The 13826-nt window shown below is 38.3% G+C and overlaps 1 protein-coding gene and 1 long non-coding RNA gene across 3 annotated transcripts; one reads left to right on the top strand and one right to left on the bottom strand.

Moving 5' to 3' along the window:
- The first annotated feature begins 201 nt into the window (after positions 1-201).
- LOC130738023 (uncharacterized) lies at positions 202-7597 on the top strand. Of its 2 annotated transcripts, XM_057589907.1 has the most exons (5): positions 202-911; positions 1068-2046; positions 2509-2682; positions 6644-6836; positions 6925-7597. In XM_057589907.1, the coding sequence occupies exons 2-5, from the start codon at positions 1911-1913 to the stop codon at positions 6929-6931; spliced, it is 510 nt and encodes a 169-aa protein (XP_057445890.1). In that variant the 5' UTR covers positions 202-911; positions 1068-1910; the 3' UTR covers positions 6932-7597. The 2 variants fall into 2 exon arrangements, with proteins under 2 accessions (XP_057445890.1, XP_057445889.1); XM_057589906.1 differs by having other exon boundaries at positions 899-2046.
- On the bottom strand, positions 6720-8923 carry LOC130738024 (uncharacterized). Its single transcript, XR_009019111.1, has 3 exons — positions 8760-8923; positions 8443-8682; positions 6720-6816 (listed from the first exon to the last, which is right to left on the bottom strand). It is a non-coding gene; the product is annotated as an uncharacterized LOC130738024 (long non-coding RNA).
- Between the last annotated feature and the right edge of the window lie 4903 nt (positions 8924-13826).

Below are 13826 nucleotides of genomic sequence, written 5' to 3'. Positions count from 1 at the left end.
TTAGTCCCTGTCTTTGTGTTGCCGTCTGAACTAGGTCTCTCGCCGGAAAAATTATTGAAAAAGCTCATCTTCTTTGTAAATCGTTTGAAGCAGGTCCTCACCGGAGTCTGGAGCTCCGGTGAATGATGAAATGACACGCTGACTAGATTAAGTGTGTTGACATAGATTTAAAAAAAAATTAAAAATTAAAATAAATAACATGTCATATTAATTAACCTATGAACCAAAATAAAATCTATTAACATATCTAACCCCAATCTAATTAACAAAATCAATTCCCCAAAATTAACTTCAATTCCCCCCAAATTAACCTAAATCCTAAATTACCATCAAACACTTCAAAAGAAAGAAAGAAATCATCATCTTCGTTCTTCTTCTTCAGAAAAAGAAACAAATCATCACCTTTTCACTAAACCTCGTCATTAAGCTTCCACACACTTTTTTGTCTCACGAAACAAAACTCTGAAACAAATCCACCACCTACCATTGCAGTTGCAGCTACCAACTCACTTTCAATCCAATCAACCCCACAAGTTCAAAGCTTTCATCGATTTCTTGACACCCATTACCCCACAACCTCCAAAAACCATGTCAGTCTCATGTGGGGTGGAGTGCGTGTTCGTGCTCGGCTGCGCGCGGTGGCTCTGGAAGCGCTGCGCCTACATCGGCTCCTACGACAGCACCACCTGGCCCTCGGCTACCGCCGTTGAATTCGACCCGGTGTCGCGCGGCTGTTGTTTGGCCCTTCTTCTTTCCCTTTTTTTTTTTCTTTTTTGTTTCTGCTGTTTGTTTTACTGGTAGTCTGGGATGTCTTCCCCACTATCCTATTGAGGTTCCAGATCTAATTGCAGGTGGGGGTGGGGTTGGGGTTCACAAATCTTGTTGCAGGTGGGGGTTCGATCTGGACGAAGGTAAACCCTAGAAATTTCCCTAATTGTTCTTTCCTTTTGTTTTGCCTCTTTTTCTTCTTTCTCTGTCAATCTCTCTTTCTCCCCTTTTTCATTCTAGCTCGAATTGCAAGTTTGTTCATGGTGGTTTGACATCTAACATTGTGTTCATGGTGACAGAAACTTAGTGGATTTGATGCTGTTGTGGTGGTTGGTATAAAGGGAAGAAAATGGTTGCTGGGTTGTTGTGCTTGTTGGAGGTGGGGGTGGGTTTCTGGGTGGTGGTTGTTGGGTGGCTGGGTTTGTTGAAGGTGAAGATGAAAGACTGATTAATTTGGTTTGAGTTTTAAATGGATGATGAAGATGAATATTTTAATTAAGTTTTCATTAATTAAACTTTTTTTTTGTTAATTTTAATTGGAAAAAAATAAAAATCTAAATCAGCTTCATTAATTAATTTATTTTCCTATTGTGTAATTTTTTATTTTCCACATAAGCAAATTTAATCTACTCAGCGATCCAAATCAGCGCTCGCCGGAGCTCCGGGCTCTGGCGAGGATCCGCTTCAAATAATTTTTAAAGATGAGGACCATTTACAATAATTTTTCCGGTGAGAGACCTAGATCAGACGGCGACACAAAGACAGAGACCAATATGATGCTTAATCCTATTTGTAATTCAATTTTGGTTGTATGCTCAACAGTTTCATATGGGTTAAGTGAAAATATATTATTTTAATCATATGTGTGAAAATGTTATTTTAAACCTTATTTCGATGCTATTTGAAGTGTCTCCTAAACTTCCTTGAATGAATAATACAATAGGGCCTTATTGGTTAGTGATAACAAACTAGTGAGATAGCCTTAAACATGTTCTTAAAGTAAAATTGAGTATTAAAAGGGAGTGATATAGTTTTGTAATAATTTTGAATGTCATATAAAGTGGAAAAAGTCAGCTGCAACTGCATCTGAGGCTCTCTGAGAGTCAGTCTTCAGTGCTTCTTCTTACCCAAGGAATTCAACTATGGCAGACACTACAGCACAGAAGAAACACTTTCGGATAGCCAAGCTGAAACTTCCAACCTTGGCCGCAGAGAATATCAAAAGCCAGTTGCAGCAGCTAACCCATGGAGATAGTAGGCCAATTCATTTTGATCTAGGTATCTTCTCTTTAGATCATGACTTTGTTCTTGACTGCACAATTATTGTTGATTTCATATTAAACTTGTTCATGTCTTACTAAAGTACATAACAATTATTGGAGAATATTCTTTCTTCTATGTATTAATGTTTGAAGTATTGGATTAAAAGATGTTCATATCAAGGGTGATAAACTTCTGAGAATCAACATATATATAGTATTTTGAAATTGAAAGTTTTGACATCACACTTTCCAAATTTTTCTTGGGCTTATGGAAGCTTTAGTGCATGTTTGAAAAAGAATGGTGAGAACAAAATAATGGTGGACAGTGCCAAAAGTAGTTGTTTCTATCCACTTTGATTTTGGTCTTCACTGTGGTTTTTCAACGGGTGTAGAATTAGAGAGGTTAATATGATAAAATTAAGGGTGCTTTGAATATTAGTTATACTTTATTTTAATCGTTTGAGGTATTTTCTTGTAGGATTTGAAATACGCAAGGCTCCAACATTGCGGGCGGCTTTGCTTTCAAATGAATTTTTCAGAAACCTTGGATCTTCTGGTACTCAACAGTTTAGCATGCAACTTAAGAGACTTGGTTTCATACCAGACAACCCTCTTAACATGTTCACTGAAGTGTTTTCTGAAATTAAACAAGGTATTGTCAAAATCAGTTACCATATATAGTCAAATGTATTTTATGGCATGGTCTAATTTAGGAACAACTTCAAAACTCAAACTTTAAAATCAGTTTATAATTTTATTAACATTTAAATTCACCCTTCTTATATGAAGATATTGAATACTTCATAGATCAGAATCAATCGATCTTAACTTCATAATATTGGAGCTCAATCCTACATGACCAAATTTGGCAAGAGTATGCCATATAGCAATGAGCAAGTACCTGCTTCAGTATGTTATGTAACAGAATTGTTAGAATATATCTTAATGTTCAACAAAATTTTATTGACAGCATTATGCAAAATTATTCCTCAATTTCTCTCTTTTGTTCTCAAGAGCCTCTTATGTTATAAATTGAGGTTATGGTTACAATAATTTGTGATTTTAAGTACAGAGAAGTGAATAAAGGTAGAAATGAATGTAGTATCTAGTTGGAAAGACCCTATGGCAGATACAACTATTGGAAGGTTGGGTCGAAGAAGTTTCAAATTTGGGAATGGAAGCATGTGGTATCTATGTTTACTAAATGGACTTCAAATCCAGATACTAATTGTAAATGAGTTAAGGTGGACTCTTGGAAGTTGAATCTGATGTCACTTGATGACTTGAGTTCTGCTGTGAATTTCTTGCTTTATTGTGCCTAGTATGGCTACCTTGCAGCTTGCAAGACTTATCCCTGCTGTGGCCAATAATGCACCGATGGGCGTATATTTGCTTGTTGACTTGATTTGTAATTTCCAGCAGTTTGAACAACATATTCTATAGAGCTCTTAGTAGAATAGGGCTTGCTACCTATTTCTCATTGCTTCTCTTCTTAGGCCACAAAGGAAAAGACATGATTAATGGGTTGGATGTGATAAATCAAGAGGATTTCTCCTCTCATTTTGGAATATGACTCATCGATTCCCATGAGACAAATAATAATACAGTTCATTTCAAAATGATGAAATTTGGGCTGAATACCTCCCCAATTGCAATTGTGAATGAGCATGTACTCTCCAAGATTGTTACGATATATTAGGGGTGCCTATATAAATAGGCTTAGGCCTTGTAGAATAGTTATGTTGTTGATAGTTGTGATAATGAAACACTTCTCTATCCCCCTATTCTCTCTGATATTCTTCCTCTTTCTCCCTCTCTGATTCTTGGTCGTAACATTGGTATCAGAGCACCGATCCGGTGCACCTGAACCAGAAAATCAAAAAAGAAAAAATGGATGCAGATTGGTGGAAAGCCCTCGACAGGCTTGATGAATCCCTGAAGCGTTCCCATGAAGCAGCTCGCCGACGTGAAGAAGTTCGCCTGCGAGAAGAAGCGGCAGCGGCGTATGAGCGGCACATGGTCGAATACGAGCAGTACATGGCGGCGTACGAGCGGTACGAAGCCAAAGCGGCAGCGGCGGCGGAGCGACTCGCGGCGGAGGCAGAACGTGACGCAGAGGCGCTCTCAGAGGCGGAATGTGTGATGATGGTGAAGGAGGAGGACGAGCCGGCGATGGTTATCGACGGCGAACTTCCCGAAATCATTCCGGCGACGGTTCTTGACGGCAGTCTTTCCCCAACTGACACCGTTCTTCCTCAAATTGACGATGTTCTGCTTCAAACTCGTGAATCAAGATTCTTTCTTCCCCAAATTCACAAGTTCGTGCATTCCCAAATTGGAAAATTAGGGTTCGCAATTGAGTCACAGATTGGGAATTCAGAGCTTCACAGCGGCGTTCTGGGCAATTACGACGGCGATTCCATGTCCTTCGGCATCGTTTGGTCTCGTGTTGAGGATTCTGAATCCGACGGTGTGAGAAGACCGCCGCGGAAACCACCAGATTCGCTCCTTGCTACGGTGATCCTTGTTCCATGCGTCTTGACCGGAGACATTCCGCCAGTCTTGGCCACACGGCCACCAGCGAAGCCGCCAAACGTGTTCGTCCACGGTGGAGTTCCAAGCTTCTTGACCGGCGGCTCTTGCAAGATGGTGATGGCGAGGAGGCCACCGGCGAAGCCACCAGATGTGGCGGTGGGTCTGATTCCGTGGTGGGGGCAACTTGATATTGCGGCATGGTGCAAGTCGTGCAAGCGTTGGAAGAGGACTTCGCATAGGGACATGGAACAAGTGAGAGGGAAAACGTTGGACAACCTTTTTCCCATTGGAATGGGCCAAGCCCAAACTGCTCAAAGGAGTTGGGCCTTGCTGCTGCTGGTGGCTCTTGCAGGAAACACAAAAACAAAGGCCTAGAGATGCATGTCTTTATGGGTTTAGATTTAGAAGGCTATTAGGCTACAAGGGAAATTGTTGCTACTTTTGCTTTCTCTTCCTTGTTTTGGAGCCCGTGTCAATTTTTTTTTTTAGTCTTGTATCATTTAGTTTAGTTGTTCATTTTGTTGATTGGATTTTTCGAGTTTCCTTGAGGACAAGGAAAATTTTAAGGGGAGGGATATGTTACGATATATTAGGGGTGCCTATATAAATAGGCTTAGGCCTTGTAGAATAGTTATGTTGTTGATAGTTGTGATAATGAAACACTTCTCTATCCCCCTATTCTCTCTGATATTCTTCCTCTTTCTCCCTCTCTGATTCTTGGTCGTAACAAAGATCTTCCGGTAAAGTCGGAAGAGACTTTTTATAAAGGTTTAACTACATGTTTGTTGTATCCAACATCTACAGGGCCTGATATTTTGCAGGCTGTTAGTGTTCTTTCCATATTATTGCCTTGTTCTAGTGAAGAACATCTTGGGGCAGCAAAAGAGTGCTAAGATATGGGGGATTGTTAACTATAGAATCATGTTTCAGAAAGACCAGGATTTTAATTTCCATGGTTTTTAAGATAGAGTTGGGTTGGATCTGTTGAAGACATGAAAAGCACCTCAGGGTATTGTTTTCACTTCGTTCCAGAGTATTTTGCTGGAACTAAAAAAGCAAGAAATTATAGCTCAAACTACTGCAGAAGCGGAGTTCATTGCAGCAACTGAAGTATTTAATAAAGCCATATGGATTAGGAAGTTATATCTGATTTACAGCTTGAACAGAAGGAAAGCATGAAGGTTTATGTGGATAACCAAGCCGCAATCTCAATTTCTTGCAATCTAGTTTTCCAAGGAAAGACTAAGCACATCAATGTAAATTTTTATTTTCTCTGCGAAGTCCAACAAAAGGGAGAAGTCTTGCTGTAGTATTGTAGGATGGAAAACCAATTGGCAAACCTTCTCACAAAGCGATTGCCTAAGACAGATTTGAAATCTTAAGAGAGAAACTTGGAGTTTGTTGCTACTAATGCAAAGAGGAGTGCTGAGAATATGCATTATTTGCTACTAGTTAGAGTTTATCAGTCACAGTTGTTTCTTTTCTCAAGTACAAGTAAAATAAAGTAGGAAGTAATGAGTTGTTATTACTTCTGATTAGTTTTTATTTAGAGAATTTTTATCATTTTTCTTTTTTCAGTGTTATTGCATTTAAAGAAAGTTCGTATCAATGAAATGATGTGATTCAGTGTTATTGCATTAAGTTCTTCTTTATAGAACAGAAGTTTAATTGTGTTTTCCTTGCATGTTTATCCAAATTCATCCTTAAAGTATATGTTTGGTCCTTGGTCGTGTATGAAAAAGCTTTATTGGGAGTGATAAAACCTATTTCAATGATCTTTAGGTGTCAATTACGATTTCCTACAATAAAAAATCTATGCATGAAGTCACTCTGGTAGTCATTTGAAGCAGTTGGTTGAAGATTAGACAACTTGAAATCCGAGTCATTTGATTTTCATCCAACAACTCGAAACGATGGACTACAATGACGACAAGTGCGAGTTAGCCGGAGATATCCTTAGAGCGTGCGCAAAAAAATATTCTTAAATTCAAAATTACAGCAACACATCCTTTAGTTTAGCGCAATTTGGCAAATTTTGTCCATGCATGACCTGTTACTCATTAGTTACTAACTTTCAGGACCCAATAATATTAAATTCAAAGCTGCATGTGAAATACCATCTCTTCCGGACATATATTCAACTAAAGAATCCAAAGCTGCCTGTGATATGCCATTGCTTCCAAACAACAATGTGAAGATGCTCACGGATGCTGCCTCCTACAAAAATGGCCCTACAAGTGGGTTCAACAGCCTGTTCAATAATATCAAGAGGTATAGTTTAATTTGTCTATGCGGGAACAAAATTGTTCAATTTCTTATAATTTTAAGGTGAAACCATGACTAGATCAATATTTTGCAGGAAATAAGCAAGGAAGTGTCAATACCGGATCCTGAAGTTATCAATTATGCTTGAAAATGGGTGACTCCATGGTCTTTAATTGTTATTTGTGCCATGATGAGACAGATCTTCTCAATTGCAAGAAAACTTGATGTCAACTTGGATCCTCTCATGTGTAAAAAAACTTGAGAGTGTCAAGTTTCATCATCTCACCATTAATTTTATTTTATTTTATTTTTCATTTATTATCTACACAACACAAAAGTTAATGGTGAGATGGTAAAACTTGACACTCTCAAGTTTTTTTACACTTGAGAGGATCCCGGCTCCAAGTTTCATCATCTCACTATTTAGTTTTGTGTGTTTAATAATTAAATAAATAAAAGATAATTAAATCAATAGTTAGATGGTGAAAATGGCATGATCAAGTCTTTTAACAATTGAGGGAATCCTCATTATTAATTTCTCTTATTTCATAAAGGAAATAGTCAGTTAAGGATAATTCTAAGGGATTCCTCTGGAAAAAATAGAGATGTCTCCTACGTTACCCGTACTAAGTGGAAGTAGCGACGTAATTTCATAGAGTCATTCGGTCTGAATGCTACATGAAGAACATAAGCCGGATGAAGTAACAGAAAGACCTAGGGTGTAGAACATCATAACATGATTGATTCAACAGATTTGGATTCATATATATGTCCGCCCATGCTTGAGGTGTTAATATTACTAGTGTTGGCTAAATCAAATATATATCATAATATATTTTATATACGTCTCTTTTGTACAAAACTGGTTGCTCCAATATAAATTGTACCTTTTTAGAATTTTGCACTTTTCCCCATATTATATTCTTAAACGAAAATTAGGGTTGTAGCCTTGTAGGCTTGTAGCTAGGCTCATAGTCTCTTTGGGTCCTTAAATGAATCACAACCAACCAAGAATCCCACAATCTGAATTTGTAACTGGAATAGACTCTGCACAGTGTATGAAGAGGAACAAGAAGACCCAATTATATTGCACAGATAGAAGAAAAAACAATGGGAAGCACAAGTGCTGCGTAATTATAAGGAAGCACTAGAATAGTCTGATTGGTTTGAAGAATCAAGAAACAATGTCAATTAGAACCCCACAAGAGCAAATCAGTGCAGCCAATTAACTAAGTTTCAAATTGATAAAGGAACAAGAAGACAAAAGAAAAGAGCTAATGACTGATACCAAGCCTCTATAATTTTTAATATCCAAAGAGAATTGATATGGCTGGAAATGTGAACTTCAAGAACCAGTCCTTTTTTTTCTTCGATCACCACAATTTTATCTATTGATTCAGATGTGGTTTTTATGATCAGCACAACAATTGACATAAATTATCATATTTCAGTCCAAACACATCAAAGTACGAACAGGTTAAGATCACCACATAAATATATGATACTATTAGGATAGGAAAAAATAAAAAATAAACCAGCTCACTTGAAAGTGCAACAAGGAAAGATTACGCACCGATTCATGAAGGAAACAGAAAGTGTCACAGAATTTTACCAGAATTTGCGCACACAATCACCCAAAAGGTTGAGATAAAATCTTCCAATTCCAACACTAGAACAAAGCTCTGAATACCACCTGATGAGGTTCTGAAATAAGCCTCTTTGAATTTTCAGATCGTATTAGGATTCGATGTAACTCGAGCCAGAGAACTCGGAATTGCGTGATTTCAAAAAGAGGCTAAAGAGGACTTTCCAAACTTCGATTTAGACCCAAGAATCACCTGAAAAAAGATATCTATAACTCGAGATATGAGAAAAAGAAAACAGACTCAAAGACTGGACAGAATTCAAAATCAAAAGATGGTGGCAGACCACATAGTATCAAGGGTCTTCCATTGGAATGATGCAATGAACCATTTTAGGCTTCATGTCCTCCAAACTAGGAGCACCTTCAAGAATTGTTGCTACAACTTGCTGCAAGGCCTCCTTAACTTTCTTTGCTCTTGCTCTAGTCATTGGTCCGACTAGAAAGTAGGAGAAATTGTATTATTATTTCTTGATCAGAATACAAAGGGTAATTACATTATATAGAAGAAAACTAATCCTAAATAAGGAAATAACTAATTATGTACACAATCTCCTAATAAGAGAATAAATCTCCTAATACTGAATATAATCTTCTAATAAATAATTCTTATATTAATTCCTTATTTACAACCCCCTTAAGCTGGTGAATGGATATCTATCATTCCCAGCTTGCAAGTAAGCTCTCGAAACTGCTCCAAGGGAAGTCCTTTGGTGAGCACATCAGCCAACTGAAGTCCTGAGGGGACGTACTGTGTAGATATAAGACCACTATCCAATTTCTCTTTGATGAAGTGTCGGTCTATCTCTATGTGCTTTGTTATGTCGTGTTGGACTGGATTGTGAGCAATACTAATGGAAGATTTATTATCACAGAAGAGTCTCATGAGAGCTTCATACTTTATTTTCAAATCATCCAGTATGATCTTCATCCACAAAAGTTCACAAACTCCTTGAGCCATGGCTCTGAACTCTGCCTCTGCGCTTGATCTGGCAACTAGATTCTGCTTCTTGCTCCTCCATGTAACTAAATTTACACCCAAGAACATACAATATCCTGTAGTGGATCTCTTGTCAACAATTGATCCTGCATAATCTGCATCAGTATAAACCTCCATAGATAACTGCTCACTCTTCTTTAATAGAACACCTCTCCCTAAACTTGCCTTCAGATACTGCAAGATTCTATCCACAGCCTGTAAGTGTTTCTCCTGTGGGTCATGCATGAATTGGTTGACAACACTAATAGGATAAGCTATGTCAGGCCTAGTGTGAGATAGATAAATGAGCTTCCCCACAAGTCTCTGATATTGAGCCTTACCAACCCTAAGGTCCTCCTCACTACTTCCAATCTTGTGGTTTTCCTCTATAGGCACTCCAATGGGCTTACAACCCAATTTGTCAGTCTCTTTGAGAAGATCAAGGACATACTTTCTTTGAGATATGAAAATCCCTTGCTTCGAGTATGCCACCTTCATACCTAGGAAATATTTCAACTTTCCAAGGTCCTTCATTTCAAATTGGGCTGCCAACTCTTTCCTTAGATTCTGCTTCTCAAGTTCATCATTACCTACAATGATCATATCGTCTACATAGACTAACAGAAGTGTGAGTTTACCATTTCGAGTATGTTTGATAAAGAGGGTATGATCATCTTGGTTTTGTTTACAACCCAGGGACACCATAACATTAGTGAATCTCCCAAACCAAGCTCGGGGTGACTGTTTGAGCCCATATAGGGCCTTCTTCAGTTTTCACACCCTATTTCTTCCTGAAGTAGGGTCATACCCCGGTGGAATCTCCATATACACCTCTTCCTCCAAATCTCCATGCAAGAAAGCATTTTTAACATCAAAATATTGCTACTCCCAGTCAAAGTGAGCTGCTAAGGAAAGAATGATCATTACGGTGTTCATTTTTGCTACTGGAGAAAATGTCTCTTCATAATCAATTCCATAAGTCTGGGTGTATCCCTTTAGAACTAGCCTTGCCTTATACCTGTCAAGTGTGAAATCAGATCGATACTTCACGGTATATATCCACCTGTAACCTACTGTCCTTTTGTCATTTGACTTCTCAACAATCTCCCAAGTGCCATTTTTGTCCAGTGCATGCATCTCTTTATTCATGGCTTGAATCCAGTTCTTATCTTTTAATGCTTCTTGTACTGATGTAGGGACTCTAATAGAATCAATAGCTGAAATAAAACTCTGATGCTGCACAGAAAGATTGCGAGTAGACACAAACTGGGATATAGGGTACTTGGCACAAGAACGTTTTCCTTTTCGTAAGACAATAGGTAAGTCATCAAGGTTATGCTCATAGGAATTACTAGGCTCAGGGTTCGGAACACTTACCTCAGGATCAGACAATTGGACTTGTTGTTGGATCAGGACGGGTTTTACTTTCCGTTGGTACTTTATCCTGAACCTGTCAACATTATTCTGATCTGGTACTACTTCGGGACCATTGTCATCATTCTGATCTGGTACTAGTTCAGGACCATTTTCGTCATCATCACTGTCCTCAGTGATAGGAATGGAGGAAGGCATCAAGGGATCCCGTAGAAGAGGAATAACAGACAATTCTGGAGACTCATCTTCCTGAGTATTCCCTCCTGAAGCTGAGGATTGAGATAAAAAGACTCTGATTCTAGAAAAGTAACATCCATGGATATATAGACATGACGACTAGGAGGATGATAACACTTGTATCCTTTTTTATCTGAGGCATATCCTATAAAGATACACTTAATAGCCCGAGAATCTAACTTACCCCGATGATGACCATGAACATGGACAAAGGCGAAACAACCAAATACACGACTCTGAAGACCTAACTTAATGGGCACAGACGGAAAGAAGCTAGTCATAGCATGCACAGGACTAACACTAGATAAAATTCTAGAAGGTAACCTATTAATTCAATAAGCAGCAGTCAAGACAACTTCCCCCCATTAAAACTTAGGAACATTCATTTGAAAGAGTAAAGCTCGAGTGACTTCAAGAAGATGACGATTGTTCCTTTCAGAAATCCTATTTTGTTGTGGGGTGTCAACACAAGTCAACTCATGAACAACACCATTTTTTTTGTAAGAAATTCAGAAAAATTCTTGTTAACATACTCTTTCTCATTTTCTGACCTTAACCTCTTAATAGGTTTCTCAAACTGTGTTCTAATCATGTGAAAAAAGTTAACAAATAATTGAAACACCTCAGACTTATCTTTCATAAGAAAAACCCATGTAATCCGTGTACAATCATCAATAAAAGTAACAAACCATTTTGCCCCAGAAACATTAGAAATGGACGAAGGTCCTCACATATCAGAGTGAATAAGATCAAAAGGTTGAGCACATTTATTATTACTAGGAAGAAAAGTTGAACGATGATGCTTAGAAAACTGACAAACATCATAATGAAAAGATTCGACTAACACTTTTGAAAATAAATGGGGAAACATGGTCCTAAGAATACAAAAAGGAGGATGCCCAAGATGCTTGTGCCGCAACCATATTTGACAAGTATTCTAGGACTCTGAACTCGTCTGATGATACTTGCTTTCCTTGTGCTGCAGACAGTATAACCCGTCCTGTTCCTTAGCAATCCCAATTATCTGTCCCATGGCAAGATCCTGAAAAACACCATGAGAGTGGAAAAAGGTTACATTACAGTTCAAGTCTCGAGTGAGTTTATGGATGGACAAAATATTGTTAGAAATCTTTGGGACATGAAGCACACGCTTTAAGGGAATAGATGGACTAAGGTGAATGTTACCACATCTCGTAATCTGGTTTTGGGACCATTAGCAACAGTGATATAATGTTTTTCAGGATAAGTGGAATAAGAAGATAAATGTGAGGGGTGAGGTGTCATATGATCTGTAGCACCAAAGTCAATAATTAATCTAGTCATTTTCAGGACTCAAAGCATTAAGAGATAAGAAGGTAGAACTCTTACCAGTCATTGTGAGAGAACAAGAACCAGAGAGCTTACTCAATGAGTCCATAAAAGCTCTTAAACGCTCCAATTATGCTTTGCTAAGGCTAGGGACATCTTCTGCTGGTAGTACAGGTGGGACTTCACCATCATTCTCCATGTCAAAAGTTGTGTGATTTGCGCGTTGTGCGGAGCACCTTTGGACCTGCTCATACGTCTAAGGACGTTTTCCCTTCTATAAAGTTTGAAACAGTACTCTTTGGTGTGACCAGACCTCTTACAGTAAGTGAAACGATCATCACGGTTGAAGCGATCATCACAGTTGGGGCGATCATCACGGTTAGGGCGTCCGGAAGACGTGGATCCTTTTATGGGACCCTTTCCAGAGGCTAAGGATGAACCATCAACTAATTTGTCTTCCACCATCACTGTCCTCCGAGTTACTTCACCATGAACTATAAAGAACACCTCTGAGAGAGAAGGGAGTTGCTCTTTACCCAAAATTTGGACCCGAATCGGATCAAATTCGGAGTTAAGCCTAGAGAGAAACTTAAAGATTCGCATCTTTTCAGTAAATTTATTCAATGTTGTGGAGTCAGCATCACACTTCATCTTCAGATTTTGATACTGATCTAATTCAATCTAGAGACCATTCAAGGTCCCATAGTAATCTGTCACGGAGAGAGTTCCTTGCTTAGAATTGAAAACTTTATTTTCCAAAGCTGAGAGATCTTGTTTCTTAGAATATGCTTGTGGCAGATTATTCCAAATCTCCTTAGCAGTATGGAAAAACATATTGTAAGACCCAAGTTTTTAAGCTTATGTTAAGCGAATAAACTTCTTATTCACGATTAGGGTCGATGTAATGTGAAGGGAAACCTGAACGAAAGTTATTAAATGAAATATATTTATGAAGGAGAAAGTTCAGGAAAAGTTCAAGGATTTCATTATGATCGATAAAAGTTATAGCACGAACGTTTTACGCTTAAACCTAGGTCAGAAACCCTAGTATATAGCTAATTTTCACTTTTAGGCACGATGGCAGTTAATTCCAAAAATCTTCAGAGAAATGTTAGAATTTCTCTTCTTCCATATATAACAATCGTTTCGAGGCGAAACTCTAGGATCTACGAACGTCCGATTCCAATCATCGGAAGTTTGCCGAAACCGAATCCCTGGTATTTCAAAACCCTAGAATTTCCCGACTTTGAGGACTTTATCTATTCAGAGCTTCAAATGAATATTCCACACGCGTACACCCATTTCTCTTGATGATTTCAATCTTTCTTCAGAAGGAAGTTTTCCATTCCGACATTCGAGGCAAAAAGCAACTTATCGGGTAAAATAGTTTTACACCGACTTTGCACCGACTTTGCATTAGTTGCCAAAAATACAAGGAGACATCTTCTTAGCTTGG

Source organism: Lotus japonicus, chromosome 2 (assembly GCF_012489685.1).
Source record: "Lotus japonicus ecotype B-129 chromosome 2, LjGifu_v1.2".
NCBI classification, from domain to species: Eukaryota; Viridiplantae; Streptophyta; class Magnoliopsida; order Fabales; family Fabaceae; genus Lotus; species Lotus japonicus.
This window is presented reverse-complemented; position numbering and strand designations above follow the sequence as displayed.

What these genes read in the sequence shown, in the direction of transcription:
- LOC130738023 (XM_057589907.1), top strand. Translation starts at nt 1,911, where the DNA reads ATGGCAGACACTACAGCACAGAAGAAACACTTTCGGATAGCCAAGCTG. An exon ending in GCCAATTCATTTTGATCTAG is followed by an intron (nt 2,047 to 2,508) that starts GTATCTTCTCTT and finishes ATTTTCTTGTAG; the next exon opens with GATTTGAAATACGCAAGGCT. An exon ending in GTTTTCTGAAATTAAACAAG is followed by an intron (nt 2,683 to 6,643) that starts GTATTGTCAAAA and finishes ACTAACTTTCAG; the next exon opens with GACCCAATAATATTAAATTC.